The following is a 19,531-nucleotide window of genomic DNA, read 5'->3' as shown; positions in this document are numbered from 1 at the left end:
TTCCAACACCATCCGTGAGTGGCGCCACGGGAACAAGAAATGTACATATGTGTTGTATCTATATTGCCATGAAACTGTCCAATACATTCGAGCGACACTCCTGCAGGAGGTAACGCTCAGTTAAAAAAAAAAAAAAAAAAAAAAAAAAAATACCAAGTAGTAATATAATTTGGTTATTACAAAATAAAAAATAAATAAAATTTAACTAAAATAATAAAAAATCCAAGTATTTACACTGATTGTTAAATGTGTTGTCATAGCCGTCTATTCGATTGAGACTATATAAGTGAAATATAAAGAAAACAATGCGAAACATACAAAATTCCACAAATCGTTTAAAATATGATATTGAAATTGAGACCTGGTAAACCCACTTTTGAATCCACACAAAACTTATCAACATACACAGTTAGATCTATATCACACTCAAAGTATCAAAAAGAAAACATTTTAACGTACACATTTGACATACAATCACTGGAGAATACAATCCAGATAGCAAGAACTACGACTAGTGAAACGAGAGGGAAAGGAGAATAGACAAACACGTTATACAGGCTATTGTGTAATCATACACTTAAGTAAGTAAGTACATACTGTAAATGGATAGACGAATTTTCAGCCAACCAATCTTAATGGAGAAACAAGCGTCGTCCAATACGAAAATTAATAATAAACATTTGGTATCAATTATTTGCAGTCTGATTGGTGAACAACTGAACATCGCAGTGCGTTCTAAAAGATCAACATACAAACGCACAACTGTGGACGAATTCCACATCTTAAATGTACAGAAAGAAAAAGAGAAAAAAAAAGACACGTTATACCATCAGCTCTTTCTCGTGATTACTTTTTTTGCTCACGGAGTTGTTGTTGAACTTGTTTTAGTAAGGGAAGTTTGTGACGTTTGGGAAATCTGCGAGTCGTGTGAATCCCGGGCTTCAACTTTACCCTTTCCTCCTTTACCCAAGCGTCTGAGGTCTTGACTTCGACTAAGACCTCCCACAAGAGCTGTACGATAAGTGGATTGACACCCTTTGGTTTTCCGGCACACCAAAATCCTGTTACGGATGGACCTTGCCACCTTAGGATTGCAGGTGTAGGCTAACAGAATGAAAACACCCTGAAGCGAACACAGGGCAACAAACACGTACCACAAAGGCATAAAATCGGCAGCCCCAGCAATCAAACCAGCTAACCAAGAAAGACCCATAATCAGAGCAAGTCGAACGTACAAGCCTAACTGTTTGCGCGAACTTGCTTGGTTGCTGGAGGTAGGAGATTTCGCAGTGGTACTACGGATCATGTAAGCCGAACTGATAAAAAGCAATAGGTTAATGGAGAGGATGACGGCCAACGGAGCGGCGAAATAGATCAGAATAGCTTTGCGTTGACCGAACCAACACACGTTGCGACCAAAAAATGGGCGGTATTCTGTCGGCATCCAGGAAAAAGCATCCGTGTCAACGTACTCAACAGCCACAGCTGCGGCTACAATTAATCCAGGTAGCAACCAGGCGTACATCGAATACAAAATAAACTTGCCCCACTGCTGACCGGAGGAAGAACACCTCAGCTGAACGGTAGCCAATCGGATAGTGCGCCACACATCCCACGCTAAAACTGATGTCCACCAGAAGGCAGAGAGAAAGAAGTAGAAGGTACACAATGCAACTGCTACACAGATGTTGCCACCAGTGGGAACAAACTGAGCTATGATGAAAGAGCCGTATGCAGCAAAGAGAGCCAACGATAAAGATGCCAAATTTCGACCGGATAAATTGCGTAAATCGGGACTAATGATGAACGCAATTAAATGGAGAGCTAGACACACTTCAGATAGTCCCAGTCCAGCCACCGTCACCCAACCGAGAACTGGATCAAACTTGGAAACCAACGTTAACCCCTCGGCGCAGATCAAAATTCCGTCCTTCGATTTTTCGTAGTGACCCACTTCATAGGGTTTTTCGTGTGAGGGGACATAAAGGGTGCCGTTTTCCAGCCATTCTACTTCGTCTTCCGAAAGAAGAAATTTAGGACACGAAGTAAAATTCGTCTCTGTCGAACTCTGGGCGTCATCGGTCATGTTCACTGGAATTATCGAACTGAGAGTTGTTGTTGTTGTCGGAAAACCTTCGTTTTCCATGGTGGAAATCTCAGTTGAAGGATCAGCAATATTCAGTATAATCTCCGGCAACTGAGGTGCTGATGAGTTGGCCAGTTCTTCGGTATAAAAACCTTTAGAATCCTTTTGCTTAGGAAATACGACTTCGTTGGCGTCGGTAACTGCTGTTACATCATCGGCAATGGTTGTAGTAGTACTTGTTGTAGTAGTAGTTGTTGTTGTGTCCGATAAAGGATTAGGGGGTAATCCATAACAACGTCCTTCGCGATAGAACGTGCCAGGTTGCGAACAGTAAACGGTACGACACTTTCGCGAAAAGGGATCGTAAAGTTGGCCATCCAGGCAACTTTTTTCTTTTCCAACAATTCCATTGCCGTCGTTGTCTTTCAAATCGAAAAGAAGGGCGAACGCGGAAGGATTGAATTCGCGTGCATCCGGCAATTTACGAAAGGTTATGCCATGTGAATTACACGACAGTTCCTCTGGTAGGACACCGTTGCAAATTGCACAGTGGACGTTGCGGTAGATTTCTTGTGGTGTGTACACGAAGGACGTGTACGATAGGCACTTGCTGCGAACGTCTTCATCTTCCCATTCCAAGGGACATTCGTTCATCGAAGGTTGGCAAGGCCGCAAATAAGACTGCAGGTCATCAGGTAGGGCCGGATCAACAAAGCAAGAATGAAACTGTTCACCTTTGCCGTCGATATCGACCATAAGTCCCCACATCTTCTGTTCATTATCCCACTCAATCTATTGCAAAGGAAAAATGATGCAAGGTCAAGTTAAAAGACAAAGAGAAAGATTTAAAAAAATTATTGTCAATTTACCTTGGAAGCCAGAGTATCTTTGTTCATTGTGTTAAGAATTGTGCTCCCAGCTAATATGGAGTTGCACTCCAATCTCGGATTCCTGTTAAAAATATGGCATTCATTAAAATGAAAGATGATAAGGATTTAAGGAGGACCATATGTACTGCACATGTTTTCTTATCTTTGCTAATTGCTTTCATACGTACCAAAAGCGAAGGGAGGATGACTGGCTGTTGGCGTAGGCCACATCTTGATGGCATTGAGCGCAATTCAGATTTCGATAAGTAACACCAGAAACCTGACTCGTCACTGGCATGTGATTAATGGGGTCCAAATGAACTTGCCATTCAGCTGGTTCCGTTTCACAGGCATGTGCCACAACAGGATCATTCCAATCACTTGGACATTTATTGACGATCCAATTGAAGTTATATTGCATTAGATGCAAACAGGTGAAGCGAGCTCCCGCTAGTCGTTGCTGGTTAGGTTCAAATCGTTTTGAATCCGGACAGCAATCACCAAAATTTGTGCACGAATCGTCGCAAAGACAATTGCGTTTGGTCCAGTCTGGGGAATCGCTAATTCGGCTCACCTGTCAAATGATTTGAAGCAGATGTAGATATTAACACAAACATTAAAGCAATAAGGAAGCATCACATTTCCAAGAAAAGATAAAGGACGTTGCCCTTTAACCAATCTTGCACACGCTTTCAAAGAAATAGATAAAAATATAAAAAGAATGCTAACACTGACCTTATCTGTGCGGCAAGTGTCCTTGGGAAAGCAGGAGGCGTTTGAATGTTGGATGTCTCTTAGGATGGATGACCGCAGAGAAGCGTCGTCTAGAATGATGTCACTCGATTGCACCAGCGCCGCCAAAGTAGCGCAACTCACCAACAACAGTAACCGTATGCAATACATTTTCCAGGTATTGATCAGGAGGTAAGTTCGACGAACTAGCTGAAGTCGACGAAGAATGACGACGACCAACAGCTACGCCAGTACGCCTAGATGTTAACTAGTCCACGAAAGACAAACGTATGAACTTAGTTTGAAATTCGAATACAACAGCAGCTAAAGATATATCACTTTCTCGCACATAGATAAAAAGATGAACCTTCGCTTTCAACCGGTGATGCCCTACTGGCTATACACGAACCCACCAAAACACAAACCAGCAAAATGACTGAAAAAAGGGGAGGGTCACAAGACTCTTCCAGTAGCCTACGGGGAGTGATTCAAAAACCAAAGAATTCAGTTGACCTACTTTCATCATCCCAAAACAAACTTTCTAAATCTCCGGATATCTTGCAAGAAGGAAACCTCTAGTAGCTCACCTCCCTACGAATTTCGTCTAATAAGTGTGCAAATATCGATAAGATCAGTTTCTTTAATTAGGCCAGCCTCGATTAATCTGTGTAGGAATCATCAAGTAGGCTCAATAGCTAACTATCATTCTTTTCTAACCTACATAACTCTTCTTTTATAGAATATTGGCTTATTCTATATTTTTACGCTGAGAACGAATTAGTTGCGTTAGCTCTTTCTGGGATTTTTTTTTTTTAAAGATCTGCTGAATAATCTGTGAAATGATACACTTGACATCAATGTCATAAGTCATAACCGGTGTGGTGATTGCGCCATCTTATTGCGACGAACATATCACAGTTTTAATTTCCTGTCGGAAGGGATTGAAACGAAAAAGATGCAAGCGGAATTGGTGACCTAAATCTGTGGCATTACAGACGCCGCATCCGAAAAGGTCTGAAACTAGAAAATGTTACAGCATCAACTAACTATACCAATTATAGACTTGTTGAAAACCCAAGTTGGGATCGTTTTTGCTAACGTCATTCGTCATTATCTTTTGCAAAATAAGAAAGAAAAGAACATTGTTTGTTTAACAACAGATTTAGTGCAATAAAATGAATATAAACACAAATAAATTTAAATAAACGGGAAACAAATTGAGGTCACCTCGATGTAAAAGAAGGAAAACTCGGGGGAAAAAAAGAAAAGTTTCGAGAGGAAAAGTTAAGATCCGGGATCTTATTTTCTATTTCTTTTCAAGTTTCATACCTGAGTGCAATCTGTAGTTTGTTCTGCAAGGAATATTGTCCTACTCTTTCCTTTTTTCCCCTTTCCTAACTTTCATATGTGTTCTCACTTTCACTGGTTTTCCCCAAATCCGGTGTCAACGTCATCTGAATCAACCAGCCAGAAACCTGAGTACATTCGATTCTTCAAAAATTGCATAAATTTTTTGGTTTCTAAACTTATAATACCCACACTATAGATAAAATAATAATAATTAAAAAATCAACAAATATTTTACTTAACTTAAAAAAAACCGCACTTAATCGCATTTGGTGGAAAACTTGAGACAAATCTTCCTTCGTGACTTTAATCTAGAATATGAAATCGCTTTCCTTTCTACATAAACTTTAATATTTTAACTCATGTTCTTTCTTTTTTTTCGTCTATCTGTTTCCTACAATAATAGTGTAAAGAATATGAACCGTGTGGCCTGAATGAAATCATTTCTATCGGAAATGACAGTTTGTCCAAGAATCAAGTTTTCTTCATATCAACATCCCCTCAAGCTACGGGAATCAAAACAAAACAAATTATACTGTCAAATTCCCATTAGTTATCGTTTTGAATCATGAATTTTCCGGCAGTTTTAATTTCACGAAGACGCAACAGTTATTGGTGATTTGAACGCACTAATCTCGTTTTTCAAATCTTGTCAAAGCATAGGCATTGCACACAGCGGGAAAAAATGTGTCATTGCGTGAATTCTACCACTATTGACTGTTTTCGTTAATGTGCACCTTTTTTGTTATTTACTTCCGCTTTAAACCATTTACAAAAATAGATTTTAAAAAGTAAAATAAAGGTCATAATGATGCTCTACCCATCGTAATCCATAGTGAAACAGACGATTGAAGCTTTCTCTACTTTTCAGTCTTTCAGGCGCATGAAAGAGAGAACCCGGAATAGCTTTGAGGCATGTAGTATATCTACCTCTTTTTAGGTCAACGTATCTGGCTTTACTGCAGCTGTGATGGGAATAAAAGGCTCGAGTCACTGCGCTCAATGAATTTTTATTTTTAGGATTTTCCCCGATACTACCCGGCGCACGGCACGTGAACTTAACTATTCTTTCCACTTCTCATTTCTGATTCATCTGTACATTCTATACTTTGGCTGTACATTTTAATAATGAAAATGAGATGGGTGAGAATACGGGATATCCGGAAGGATGTCAGAAGGATAGGCGAAAGACTCCAGTTATACCACAAAATTGTTGTGTAGCTGGGTAAGCACTTGATTCGTGCGAAAACTTTGAAACTTGAGTCAAAACCAAGGGAAATAATTTCATTTAAAATACGGTACTTGGAAATGTAGCGGTATTTAATGAAGTGCCAGAATGATACATTACAACTATATTCAAGGCATTTCCCATTTCCATCTAAAATTGGTATTTTTCAACTGTTTTTATTCAGTTTCGACTGAGCATATTGACCACATTGACCACACTCCTTTTCCCGTTAAAAAACCAGCTATTAAGAATATTTAAAATATACCTTTTTGCAAGAAGCTGATTGAGTGTAAACCAAAAAGGAAACCATATGATAAAATTGACGTGAGATAAGCAATAATTGAGTTTCCAAACTCGAAAGATAAGCTAGACATCTTCGTCTTCTCTCAGTGTATCCCAAGTACGATGAGAGATCAGGAAGAGATGACGATTGATTAAGGCAATTGTGACCACAGTAAAATATATATTGCTTTCACGACAACATTTCTGGAAAATTTCATGCCACAGCAGGCTAAGCTACATGTTCATTCTATATTCTGTACGCTTGACCGATTGCTCAACTAGTATTACTGGTTGGTTTTGAACAGTTCCACTATGTGGATTTCTAGGTCACACAGGTCTAAAAAACGGGGAGGTGAACGAACGTAGCGACCATCAACTCACAGCTCGGCCACGAAAATGGCACAGCATGGTGAGAATAGAATACGAACGTTTTTGTCGCAAAGAAAACACAACTGAAAATCAACTAATGGCCGAACGTCACTTAAAACTTCTTTCAGATGAATTTAACTTCAATAAATGCTTTTTCACTAAGAGCTTATTGACAAAAATGTTATCTGAAACAAGCGCTAGTATCTTTTTCTTTCTCGATTGCCCACAATTTTCTTACAATAATATGATCGCAACAAAAAAGAAGAGAAGATGTCACATACCTATTGACAGTAGATAAATGTTTCTTGACAATTGAGATTCACTTCATAGGAGTGGAAATAGTCCAAGTCACAACACTCAGCAGACAGAAATGTTTCTGTTACATTCACATATTAATCCTTGTGTACTTCACTAATCAGACTTTCTTCTAGCACTTGCAGTGTGATTGGAACTTCACTGTGTCATTACAACAACGAAGCAATTTTGATTTCAACAATTTCAAAGACTGTTAAACAAATTTAACTGACGTGGTAGGTAGTCGCTGGTTGAGTGGTAACTGAGGAAGAAGTAGGTGGGAAAGGTGATAGAAAATGCATTGAATTTCTGTTCCGGAAACACACACCATATTCCGCGCCATCTAGTGCACATTAGTTAAAAGTCACATTAAAAAGCAAAAAGTCTGTAAACAGAAAAAGAAAGCTCATTTTAAAGTTTTTGAAAAAACCTTTTCTGAACGACTCGTGAAATTAACCATAGCTAACAGAATAAGCTTACACTAAATCACTAACACAAAATAACACGGCAATCTTAAATACTTGTTGTACAAGACCTTGGTAAAGGAAACTTCATGGGCTCGGTAAAGATTCTGAGAATACATTTGATGCAATTAGCCACCGAGCATTAATTGTGGTAAACAAGTTAACACTGTAGTATTTCAAAATACAACCAAAATAATCAGATTCATAGCTTACCCATTTCTTTTCTAGTACCACAAATTCATAGGACAACCGACACAACAGAGAATTTCAAACTGTCTAGATCTCGAATCACATGTCCGTCGTTACCTAAGGAGAACCCTTCGCCATCTATTGTACGATGCAGTATCTTTCATCAAGATTCTCGGAAACTATGGAAACCAGATTCGTCTGCTAATGAACACACACAGTCAAACACATTGGTTTGTAGAAAATTTCACAAACGTAAAACAGGAAACAAAATAAACAGAAATGGCTTCTAGTCGCCTAGAAAGAATAGGAACTATATATACAAGGTAAGAAGGATGTTTTCTTTGTAAATATTTTTCTATCATTGAAGGAAAACTAGTAACTTTAGCAACTGATTTCACTTTAGGGTACGAGGTCTTCTTCGTTCCGGTGCTATGAAACAGGAGGATAAACCAGTATGGTACGACGTTTATGAAGCATTTCCTCCAAAAATAGAACCTTTTCATGGTAGAAAAGTCCCCGACATGGCTGTTCGCAACATCCTTTACCCAGAAGACATTATAAGAGCGTAAGCTTACACTTCAGCTTCACATTTTTTTACGAAAAGTAATTTTGACCATTTAATCTTGAATCGGTAGGAAATTCTACGAAAGATATGGTTCATCTGGGCAAATTTCGCTGACAAACAAGTATCCTACACCTTGCCAAAATTTTTTGGATAAATATAGGGAAATGGAAAAAGACTATGCAGATGAAAATGAACTTTTTGAAGCTGTTGTAAAAGTTCTACAAGAAGAAAAATCAATGTTTTCTTCGTCCAATGAACAACAAAGCCGTGATACCAGTATGGCTTCCATGTTCACTTCAGTTAACAAAGAAATATCTCAGAAGTCTAAAATTAATATAGCAGATGTGTTATCTGAGAAGTAGTTTTTCCCCTGTTCTTGTGATAGTATATAGTATTGAAAGGAAAAGACATGAATAAAATCATTTTTCATCTTCTACATATGTTTTATTTTCATAAGATGTTACAGAACAACAGTTATGGAGACTGGCGATCGAATTACAATTTATTACTTCGTGTAAGTCATTTTTCTTTTGCGTCATACAATTACGAATTCATCATCAAACCTCATGAGTTATGTCATCAAAACGTTATTAAACTACTTACTGTTTGTGGTGATATTTTTGAAATAGAGAGCTTCAGACTTCATGTTATACGTCAAATATTGCGATAAAATTTTTTTTTAACAAACGCGAAAGTAAAACAAATAATGTGAGAATTATAAATGGAGAAGTGAAGCGACAATCATTCCATCAAGGCACGCAGGTCGGCCGGTGTGGTAAGCGGGATACGTGGGCAGCAGGAGCGATAACCCTGCGCGATGACCTGACGGTAACGGATGAGTTGGTATAAAATGTCTGAACGACCACCTCGCGCGGACTGCTCACCTCGACGACGGCCTGGGTCGGCTCAGCCGATTCCGAGTCGCCGGCATGTCCTTGATGAGCGCCAACAGCCAGTCGCTCGTCGGGCAAGTAGACAGTAGTTGTGGGGCTGGAAACGAGCCCGTCGACGGACAACGAATAAATACAAATATCCATCTCGCTATGCAAGTCCAATCCGCTCAACACTGCTTTCGTCCTCTGGGCGTTTCGCCCACGATGAGCTTCTTGGCCGTTTACGCAGATCTGTTTAAGAAAAAAAGATATTTACAAAATTACTTTTTACTCTTGTTAAAGGTTTTAGATATTTACCAGGTATCCGACGCATTCAGAGTCTGGTGAAGGTAACCAGGCTATCACAAGTCCATCATTGCCGACCTTGCGTGTAATTTTAAGATCGGAGGCTGCAAACGAAAGTGATGTCCATATTAGGCTATTTCCTCATCGATAACTAAAATTAGCTTTTATTATTTACGTGGGGAAAGAAGCGGATCCTCCTCGGGCAGAACGGTTACAGTTGTCTGGCGGCGGACTACTTTATTGTGGGGGATGACGACATCATAATTGCAGTTAGGAGACGCCGAGGGCTGTTGTGATATGAGGCTACAACCCTCAGTCGTTAGGTCGGTCTGAAAAAAATACGAGAAATCGTTAGCTCAAAATGTTGAATGGAGATGGCGAAACGTGTGCAGTTCACACACATGTCTGGACTCGTTACACACATAGCGGTGGTTAGAAACAGTGAAAGGATGGGCATGGGTTTATAGTCAGTCCGTACCATTGCCGTGAGTGGTTACATAATTTTTGGTCAAAAATAGAAACGAAAATGGCCATCACCCGAAACGAGATATAGAGAGATTTAGACGAGTGATTTCTGCGACAGAGAGGAGGCAGACATAAAACCAGAAGAAAAGAAGATGAAGACGAAAAATAAAGATGAAGATATGAACAAAGAAAATTGAATGCATAATAAGACGAAATTATTTCAAATCTTTTACCAGATCAATCGGGGCTTCCAGCATGGAGCAAACGCGATCGATATCTTTGTCATGCGTGCGATGTTGGTTCGCGTCGTAGTCGCCATTAGTGGCGATCTTGCGGATATGCGCCGCCGTTTCAATCAGGTATTGACGGGGCGCGTTGTATTTGAGTTGGTCGACCAAGATTTGAATGACCTCATCTTTCTTCTGACTGTTGACAACCGAATTGAGCAAAAAGTGCTTCTCGGTTCGAAGCTGCGACAACTGAGCTTCCAACAGCGCAAAATTCTCGTTCTGCGAAAGCCGAAACAACACAAACGTTAAATTATTGACATTTTAACTTCAACCCCGACAATCGGTTTTTACCTCGTGAATCGAAGGTGATGTGGAAATTCCCGACTCGTCGTTATCTTCGGCCGTCGCTCCAGTCAGATGCTGCGTTTCCAGGTAACTCTCCAACGACTCGAGTACTTTGAAATGTTCCTCAAAGACGTTGTTGCAGCCGTCCACAACGGTCGGCGTCGTGGGCAATGAAATTTCTTGAAAGTCGTCCAGCGTAGCAGCGGTTTCGCTTGTGGCGGCGACAGGTTCGGGTGACATGCAGCCTTCATCCGACTCGATTTCTAGCAGCTCTTCAGTCAGCGGTTTGGCTGGAAAAAGGAAAATATGGTAAAATTACAAAAGGGGATTCAGTCGAACCTAAATTAATATTGATGCTAATCAACTTACCCATGGCGACCATAGACATGCTCATAATTTCCATCTGAGCCTGGGCCAGTCGGTTATTTTCTGCCATTAGATTCCCATTTTGGCAACTCTTCTCGTCTAGGCTCCTCTGCAGAGAGTAAATCGTGTTCTGGTATTCGACGATTTTCTCGCGAAGTTGGCAGTTAAGTGACTCGAGCTCGTTCAGCTGCGCCAGAGAGGTAGTGAGCTGCGAACGCAACTTGGTCACCTATTTGAACAAAATAAAATATAATTAGAAATTTCATTTCCAGCCATTGGACTGACTCAACAACGGGCGATTAGTTCTGCTAGGCAACTGACCTCGTTTCTGAAGGAGGTGTCGTCCTTATCTAATTTGGATTGCAACTCCTTGACTTCTAACTCTAAACTGGCGATGGTCTTTTGTTCGGCCTCCAGTTCGTTCCTCATGAGGCCCAGTTGACTGTCCCTCTGCTCCAGTCGTTGACGCCAGGTCGCTTCATTTTCGCGACACTTGTCCAGCTCTGTTTTCATCAACTGAATTTCTTCGCGATATCTTTGCTCTCTGGATCAAAGTAACAAAAAGCCCATTAAAAGAGTTACATCGCGGAAAACAATCTGTGAAAACGCTTTGATCAAACCTGGTGGAAAAGCGGCGTTCCGTATCTTGGACGGCTTGATGCAAGCTTCGTTCACGTTGCTCATACTCTTCCAGCCGGCCATGAAGTCGTTGGCAATAGTCTTCCAATTCTTGGCACTTGCCGACCTGCAACGACAGAGCGTCCTTTTCCTGCTCCAGTTCTAAGTATTTCGTCGAAATCGTGAGAAATTATTTCTAGATCACTCAGGCAATTAGATCAAATTGCGCCATACCTTGTATTTTGATTTCGAGACTTCCATCCATGTCGTAGCTTTGGTGACTTCCAGTCGGATGATTCAACTGGATCCTAAGTTCGTGTTCTATATGTTCCAGCTCTCTGATGCGCTGCAGATGCTTCTCTTCCATGTGATGGACGAGCCCGTCTGCCTGTCGCAACGTCGTCTGGAAGGCTTGCTCCATATCGGCGAGATCGACTACACGGACTCTCAGTTGGCCCAGCTCGTTGCAAATTCCGTGAAGCGAACTGATCAGCGCCTGAGTGAACTCCATGACCGACGTTTTGGGCATGTCCGTCACATTGGCGTAGTCTTTGACTTCGTGCCAGACCAGCTGGAGACATTCCTTGAGCGTGGAGAGCTCGTTGTTGTTGAGTTCGCGGGCCGTTTCGAGTTCCCGCTCGAATGCGCGGCAGTTCTTCTGCAAAATCTCTTCGAATTGCCGCTCGCGCTCTTGAAACTGGCGGCCCAACAGTTCCAGCTGCTGCACCGACTTGGTCGTTTCGTCCCGACTGGCCTGGAACTTTTTGCGATGGCTGGCCTTCTCCTTCTGCAGGATTTCAATCTGCTGGACGTAGTAGCTCTCAACGTCGCGGAATTCCTCCAGGGTCATCACCTGCCCATCCGTCTGGGAATCTTCTTCCGCGAACATGGGCCGTTCCTCGTAGAACTGAACGCCCTGATCTCGATAGGACTTTTCTTCTGCGCCGGCGGAATGACAGACAATCAAATCAGTTTGGACCGCAAAATCCTGGACATCCGTCATTGTTTGCACGGATTTATCTTCCAACTCGGCGGGAGACATTTGAACTTCCTTGTCTTCGGTCACTCGTCCGCAAAGAGGCAACGGGACCGTCACCCGGATGCTGACATCGCCATTGTGTCCATCGAACTCGACGGCGTCCGTCTGAGTGGATCCATCGGTGGAATGGTGGTGGTCCTCTTCAAAGATGCCACTCTCCTGCAGCTGCCAGTCCCAGTTGGAAGTCTCACTGGCGACGGGACTCTTGTGGGCCAGTCGAGACTGGCAGACGCCCAACAGCGCCTGAAGCTGGGCCAGCACGGTTTTCTGAGACGGATCATTTAGCGAGGAGACCATCAATTGCAGTTCTGCTTTGACCGACGAGATCTTTTCGCCCTGCGGAACGTGGCAAAATACACCGTTACAACAATGACTCAATTGCCGACACTCAATTTCCCCCAAAAGATGTCGAAATCAGCTGGAAAATAAAAATAAAAATAAAATCAATTACCAGGTAGTCAGAGTCCAGTGACGATCCGCTGCTGCACGGGCTTCTGGGCAAGACTGGTGACGGACATTCGACCATGAGTGAAGCCAGCGAAGTAATGCCCGAATCTCCGACCGATACGTCATCCGAATCCGTGTCGGTGCAGACATCCTTACGGTCGCGCTGATCGGTCGAGCACTGTGACGGCGCCTATTATTCAAAAAAAAAGCACCAATGCGAAAAATATATTCAATTAAAGAAACCCGGCGAGCGTGGCTAAATAGTCTCCACAACCAAAAATAATGAATAATAAGCGCACCCTTTCTTGGATCTCTTCCAATTCGAGAATGCGGAACTCGAGCAACTCGTTCTGATCTCGCGCTTCGTTCAGCTCCGCCTGGACAGATTGGTGCCTGTCTTTGGCCTCCTCGAGACGTTTGACCAGGATGGCCATCTGCGTTTGCTGGATGTGCTTCTCGCGAACGAATTTGGCCTGGATTTCCAGCAGAGAAGGAACGACCGTCGGGCGTCCGGCGTTGGCTCCGTCACTGGCCTCTCGTTCGCGATTGTTTTTCAGCTGCAGGATCTCCTCCAGGTCGCGGATTCGGGCTCTGGCCGCGTTGTAGTCGGCCTGCAAGGTGGCGTAGTTGACGTTGGCCGCGTCGGCGTCGGAAAAGCACGTCAGCTGGCGCAACTTCTCGTGGAGCAGTTGGTAGTTGCGCTGCAAATCGGAATGCTCCCGCGACAGCTGTGAGAACAACACTTCCAATTCCCGTCGCGTGTCCTTTTGTAGTTACAAAAAGAAAAACAAGATAAGAAAGAGAAAATGGGGAAGAAAATTTACAATCATGTGAAACTAGGAATGTTCAACAAAGCGAAGCAGACGACGTCGCCGAGCTAAGAATTTCCAATAAAGGATTATTTGTAGACTACAATTCAATCTAATCATCAATCTAATCTCCTTGAGTACTACTATGCAGTTGGTACACACAGCACAGCACAACAGTTTCCTCGAACCGTCGTAAACCGGTGAAATCTGAATTCCTATTCATCACGCCAACACAATCGATCAAAATAATAAAAGAGGGAAGAAAAAAAACTGGAACCAGTTTCCGCTGATATTCGTGAAATTCGAATTATGCACGGAGCTTGAAATTGCTATCCGTGCGTATAAGATGAACTGACTTTTTTTTTCAACGTTTTCGCCGAATCTGAATCCAATTTACCCAACACTTTGGTGAAATAATAAAAAAAAAAAAAATAAGAAAAATCAATGAAGGCCCGGCGGAACGACTAGCCTCCTTCGTAATTACATGGCCATTTTTTAAAAGTCTCATTCTCGCGGTTTCCTCCCATACGAGCCATAACTAAAACACGCCAGTCGTTTAAAAAAAAAATAAACGCTTGTTTGGCAGTTGGAATATCTGCCATTGGGAAAAAGTAGTGGTTCAACGGTCAAAAACCATCGAGCCAACAACAACATAAACCTTAATGGGCACATGAAAATAAGGAGACAGTAAAAAGAACAAGATTTTGGTGTTTTCTTATTTGACTGCATGTGTGTAGCCTATACCTCGCTCCAGGCCGAGTCGGAAGAACAGGACGTAACGCCCGAGGTAGCGGCCGGAGACAAGGAACCGTCCGAGTCGGCATTGCCATCAGAGCCCAGGCCGTCCGTGTCGACTTCGAGCAATGGCGGCAGTTCCCACATGGAGTAGTAGCGTTGCTCTTTGCGCAATTTCTGGATTTGTTGGACGTACTCCATTCGCCGCTGCTTGTCATTCTAGTTTTATCAAATAATAAAATAACCGGTTAGAAGAAAGTGGAGCTTCATCATCACTGACTACGATTCGCCCATCTCTACACGCACACACACACATTCCAAAAAAAGACAAGATGATGTTGGGCGAGTTCTTACACGTTCTCATTCAAATAATTCCCCCCGAAAAATACTTGGACCCGCCCAGCTCGCTGGAGATTCTTAGTCGAGTTTAAAAGATTGCTGCTCTACTCTCAGAAAATATCTCTTTGGACTTGTCAATATTGCTGAGCTCCCCTGCACGCAATATGTGAAGTGGCCGTACTTCTCTCTCCAGCCATAGTCTCTTTGTTCCCATTCTGTCAGGATATCCCCATGCACAGCCGAGTCCTGGAAAATCTTTGAAGTGTAACGAATGACGACAGCGTGTGGTCATCATCAGTCGCAGTCGTGTGTGATACAACAAGGTGAGATCCGTGTGTGTCTGAGCTGCTTGATTGCTGTGTGTGTGCTGTAGACGAATATGCGTCAACCCGAATATGGTCAACGGGCCAGTTAAGAAACTGACAGTGAAAGGCGTGGAGAAAGGCGCAATAGATTTACATATTAGACTGGAGAAACTCTTGGCGAGAAAGGAAATGAGTGCATTATTTGATTGTTACACACGACCATATGTCCTTATTTGTGGGAACTGAGAGTCGTTGCTGTGGACAAACGGGTGGTGGATCGGTACTCGCTTGATTATTATGTCAGGTGAACAGGTGAAACTCGATCAACAACAACAACAACAACAAAATAAAATAAAAATGAAATAAACTTGCCTTGGATGGCGAGCCTAGTTGATTAACGTTGGGTCTCGTCAAACTTCTCTTCAAATTGGTTGTGTCGGGTGCTGCCGTCGACATATTTCCACCGGCCGGCGGCTGTTGCTGGAGGTTCTTGACTGTTTCGGCTAATTCTTGGCTCTTGACAGCCAACTGGACGTTGCGGGTCAGGACCTGTTTGTTCTTCTGGCGCAATGAACCTTGCTGGCGTTCCGTCTCACTTAACCGGCGGAGCTAAAGTCAATTCCATTATGACAGAAAGAAACAAGTAAAATAAAACCATCGGTCAACTTGAAAGAAAGAAGAAATCAACGGCCACATGCTGGCATAACAAAACGAATTTACAAAGTAAGTAAAAATCTAGATTTAACATTTTAGCCACGGATTCTGCTGCTAATATTTTGGTTGGGAACACAGACGACATTTTACGACTTGGAGAACACACACAAGAGGTGCCACATTTCACAAAATGATTGCTGGGCGCCCATCCCGTTAGTAGGTTAAATCTTCCCTGAAACGTTTTCCGCTTTTGTTTAGTCTGAGGGACTGAATTATTTTGGTTTTTTTTCTGGTGGAGTCATCAGAAGAAGATTTAACATGACATTTTACACCGATTAACGCTATTGAACGTCGGCGGATGTCGTGTCTTAATGCGGTGCTCTCGAGTCGCGACCTCGGCACCGTAAAAACGAAAAAAAAAAAGAAGTTAAAAAGAAAATAAAAAGAAACGAGGACAAGACGGGACTTATTTTGATTCATCTTCCGACATTTTTCTAATCGTAAATTCTTGCCTTTCTCCCCCACTTCGTGAAAACAATCCCTTGAAATGACATCAGTCTGTACACGCCTCCTCCCCACAAAAACCTCAGCCAAACCCCAGCGGACAACCCGAAGCACCCCCCAACAACAACAACAACTTCAACTCGGCGCGCCGAGATCACGGTTTAATGATAGTAAGAGTTTCATCCATAAATTGCCGGAAACGTGAGAAGGCGTAGCAGCTATTGTTGTCTCTCCCACTGTTGTTGTTGTTGTTGTTGTTGCTTCCCCCCCGATGTCAGTGTGTCACTCACACGCGACACACACAAGGTCCATGGGAAAAAACACGCGGAAGGAAGAAAAATGGTGGTGAACTGTGTGCGCAGCTTTTTTGGCAACCAGGAAGACGCACACACGACCCGTCACGAAGGATAACGGAAAGAGTTACGAAGAACTAAAAGAAGCAGGTGATGAATATAGTTGAAGAGACGTGACATCACATATTACCAGTTCTTTTTTCTCGTGAGCGAAGGTGTCTTGCTGATGCCGCATCGTCTCCCGAAGATCATCCACCAGGACTTGGAGTTTGCGTTCGCGGGCAATCAGTTCGTCGCGCTCATTGTGGTTGTGTTGTTGACCCTGCCAAAAAAAAAAGTTGAGAATTAGATTAGCAACATCTTCAATCGAGGGCGGAACTTGATTGATTATTCCGCAGCAGCTGCTGCTGACGCTAAACATTTTATAGACGACGCCAAATAAGCGAGCGAATTCGCTCCAATTCAAACTGACATTCCTCCGGCCAGCAAATGAGGTTATCAGCCACAAAGCAGCGAAATAATAAAACAGAATGGGGTTTGTCCACTTCTTTAAAAGTCGCGAACCCTTGGGCGTCAAAGAGATGTTCTCCAAGTCTTGGAAAGAATCCGCGTCTCTCTCGGAAGACGAGACAGGTTTTCTCATTGCGCATCTGATGCTGGTTATACAATTCGGTCAATCGTCCAGCCAGCAGAGACCAGATCACTTCTTTTTTAGAAAATTCTTTCCCAAAATGGAGTTTTGGAGAAAATGTTTTCACAGTGAAATTGCCTGTTGATTTTTTGGCCTGACATGTGTGAAGGAGAGTGGCGAACGAAATGGACAAACAAGGTGAAAAAGAAAAACTCCCCTACGCTGTGAATAATAACAACTCGATTCCTGAAAAAGTCTCAAATGGAGATCGACTGAATGTTGTTGTTGTTGCTGGTACTATAAGGCTCTGGTCGGGACCGGAGGGAGGCTAAAGTTGTGGGTCAGTAGGAGAGAATAAAGACAAGAAGGAGAGAAAATAAAAATACTGAATGCCTCTTTTCTTTTTTCTTCTTTTTTTTCTTTTTTCGGGACAAGACCGTAAATGGAGTTCCGCTTTTGCCATCTGGGTAACGGCCCTTGTTTCGCTCTCCTCAATTTGTATTTATTTCTTTTTTCCAACTTTTCATTCTCCTTCTTCTTCTTCTTCTTCTTCGTTTTATTTCCTGACTTTTAAAAGTCATTTGGAAACTGAGAAGGAATTCGCGCGGGTCAGCCCCGTGACCGACAATAACGCGCCGAGTCCGAATTGTTCAAATAAATACCACGATCACGAACGGAATAGGAAAAGAAAAAAGAAACAAGTTCATGGCGCCCACCCTGCGATATCGTAACGACCGCGCATCAACAAAAATCAGGGAAATGTTATGAATGGATAGGCGCCGTTAGGGCCGTGATTTAACGATCATTGACATTCATCTCGCCCCACCAGAGTGAGACGCATATAAAACGAGCGTCGACCGGGACTCTAGGAGGGCTAGGAGGAGAGAGCAGCTGTGACGACGCTGGGTCCTGACCAGTCCCGACTCAACAAAAGACTCGAGAGTCTGAGATGATAATACGTACCTGACAGACGAGAGCCGATAGTTAAGACGGAAATAATTCACAAAAAAAACGAAAGAAAAGTTGAGAAAAGAAATGGCGGTTCAAGTAGAACGTTGCACTCCCTTCTTTCGAACCATACAGTACCCACCAAACTATTAGGTACACCCCCCTATTTTCAATGCATTCTTATGGCACTACGTGTCCTAGAAAAAATGCAATAACTCTTGAACCGTTTGGGCTAGATTTTTTTCCTTTTGGCCCTGAGTAGATCTAATGATGATCTACATTTTTTCTACACATGAAGTTGTCGTAGGATTAACCCCCACGGCGCTACGGTATCGTTCAGTTTATTAGGTACACCCGTTTTCCCCCCCATAAGCGCCGTGTTAAATACGGCGTTTTCCAAAATTTACAAAAAATACTAAAAATCAAGCTAAAATCTTTTTCTTTGTGCCAAAAGATGCAGAATTCTTCACTCTATACGAATATAAAGAATAATTTACAATCAAATCAATTCAGAGAACCCTTCCCTATACCTCAAAGTTTTCCACTTTAAAATTTGTACTTTTTTCAACAAACTTGCACTTTCGCCAGCAGAGGGCGCCCAATTTCGCCAAATTTTGAAGTGGAAAACTTTGAGGTATAGGGAAGGGTTCTCTGAGTTGGTTTGATTGTAAATTATTCTTTATATTCGCATAGAGTGAAGAATTCTGCATCTTTTGGCACAAAGAAAAAGATTTTAGCTTGATTTTTAGTATTTTTTGTAAATTTTGGAAAACGCCGTATTTAACACGGCGCATATGGGGGGGAAAACGGGTGTACCTAATAAACTGAACGATACCGTAGCGCCGTGGGGGTTAATCCTACGACAACTTCATGTGTAGAAAAAATGTAGATCATCATTAGATCTACTCAGGGCCAAAAGGAAAAAAATCTAGCCCAAGCGGTTCAAGAGTTATTGCATTTTTCTAGGACACGTAGTGCCATAAGAATGCATTGAAAATAGGGGGGTGTACCTAATAGTTTGGTGGGTACTGTATATTTCAAACTGCAGCAGCAGCAGCAGCTCAAGTCTGCCGCAGCGTGAGCTGAGCCGACTGGCGAGATGGAGAATGGCGTGCTAATGACCAGGTGTTCGCGCGCCCCGGCCGTAAGAACCCAACCGTTAACTTGTCGGCCCTATTTCATCACGATCTCTCGTTGTTT

General features: G+C 42.5%; 3 protein-coding genes across 11 annotated transcripts in view; 1 reads left to right on the top strand and 2 right to left on the bottom strand.

The window, feature by feature from the left end:
* Window positions 1-247: 247 nt before the first annotated feature.
* On the bottom strand, window positions 248-7,970 carry LOC124338530. 2 transcript variants are annotated; one of them, XM_046792620.1, is made up of 6 exons: window positions 7,885-7,970; window positions 7,195-7,592; window positions 3,691-3,955; window positions 3,144-3,529; window positions 2,956-3,037; window positions 248-2,878 (listed from the first exon to the last, which is right to left on the bottom strand). In XM_046792620.1, the coding sequence occupies exons 3-6, from the start codon at window positions 3,856-3,858 to the stop codon at window positions 860-862; spliced, it is 2,655 nt and encodes an 884-aa protein (XP_046648576.1). In that variant the 5' UTR covers window positions 3,859-3,955; window positions 7,195-7,592; window positions 7,885-7,970; the 3' UTR covers window positions 248-859. The 2 variants fall into 2 exon arrangements, with proteins under 2 accessions (XP_046648576.1, XP_046648578.1); XM_046792622.1 differs by lacking the exons at window positions 7,195-7,592; window positions 7,885-7,970 and having other exon boundaries at window positions 3,691-4,096.
* A 58-nt stretch (window positions 7,971-8,028) lies between these two features.
* Window positions 8,029-8,861, top strand: LOC124338537 (probable 28S ribosomal protein S23, mitochondrial). The gene is made up of 3 exons (XM_046792631.1): window positions 8,029-8,183; window positions 8,264-8,425; window positions 8,496-8,861. The coding sequence occupies exons 1-3, from the start codon at window positions 8,140-8,142 to the stop codon at window positions 8,785-8,787; spliced, it is 498 nt and encodes a 165-aa protein (XP_046648587.1). The 5' UTR covers window positions 8,029-8,139; the 3' UTR covers window positions 8,788-8,861.
* The window catches only part of LOC124338529 (protein MLP1-like), a 29,783-nt gene continuing 19,099 nt past the window's right edge, over window positions 8,848-19,531 (bottom strand). For 5 of the 8 annotated variants that reach the window (XM_046792614.1, XM_046792615.1, XM_046792617.1 and 2 more), the window contains 14 exons: window positions 16,943-17,074; window positions 15,674-15,910; window positions 14,667-14,876; window positions 13,413-13,877; window positions 13,118-13,303; window positions 11,862-13,002; window positions 11,630-11,789; window positions 11,331-11,553; window positions 11,013-11,238; window positions 10,650-10,933; window positions 10,302-10,577; window positions 9,779-9,932; window positions 9,616-9,707; window positions 8,848-9,549 (listed from right to left, as the gene is read on the bottom strand). In XM_046792614.1, the coding sequence (XP_046648570.1) occupies window positions 9,175-9,549; window positions 9,616-9,707; window positions 9,779-9,932; window positions 10,302-10,577; window positions 10,650-10,933; window positions 11,013-11,238; window positions 11,331-11,553; window positions 11,630-11,789; window positions 11,862-13,002; window positions 13,118-13,303; window positions 13,413-13,877; window positions 14,667-14,876; window positions 15,674-15,910; window positions 16,943-17,074 (4,161 nt within the window). In that variant the 3' untranslated portion in view covers window positions 8,848-9,174. Of the gene's footprint in view, window positions 9,550-9,615; window positions 9,708-9,778; window positions 9,933-10,025; window positions 10,178-10,301; window positions 10,578-10,649; window positions 10,934-11,012; window positions 11,239-11,330; window positions 11,554-11,629; window positions 11,790-11,861; window positions 13,003-13,117; window positions 13,304-13,412; window positions 13,878-14,666; window positions 14,877-15,673; window positions 15,911-16,942; window positions 17,075-19,531 lie in introns of those variants that run through there. The other 3 variants (XM_046792618.1, XR_006917865.1, XR_006917864.1) reach the window with 3 other exon arrangements.

This window comes from Daphnia pulicaria, chromosome 4 (assembly GCF_021234035.1).
Source record: "Daphnia pulicaria isolate SC F1-1A chromosome 4, SC_F0-13Bv2, whole genome shotgun sequence".
Classification (NCBI taxonomy): Eukaryota; Metazoa; Arthropoda; class Branchiopoda; order Diplostraca; family Daphniidae; genus Daphnia; species Daphnia pulicaria.
The sequence above is the reverse complement of the archived record's forward strand: the minus strand, read 5'-3'. Positions and strand labels throughout refer to the sequence as shown.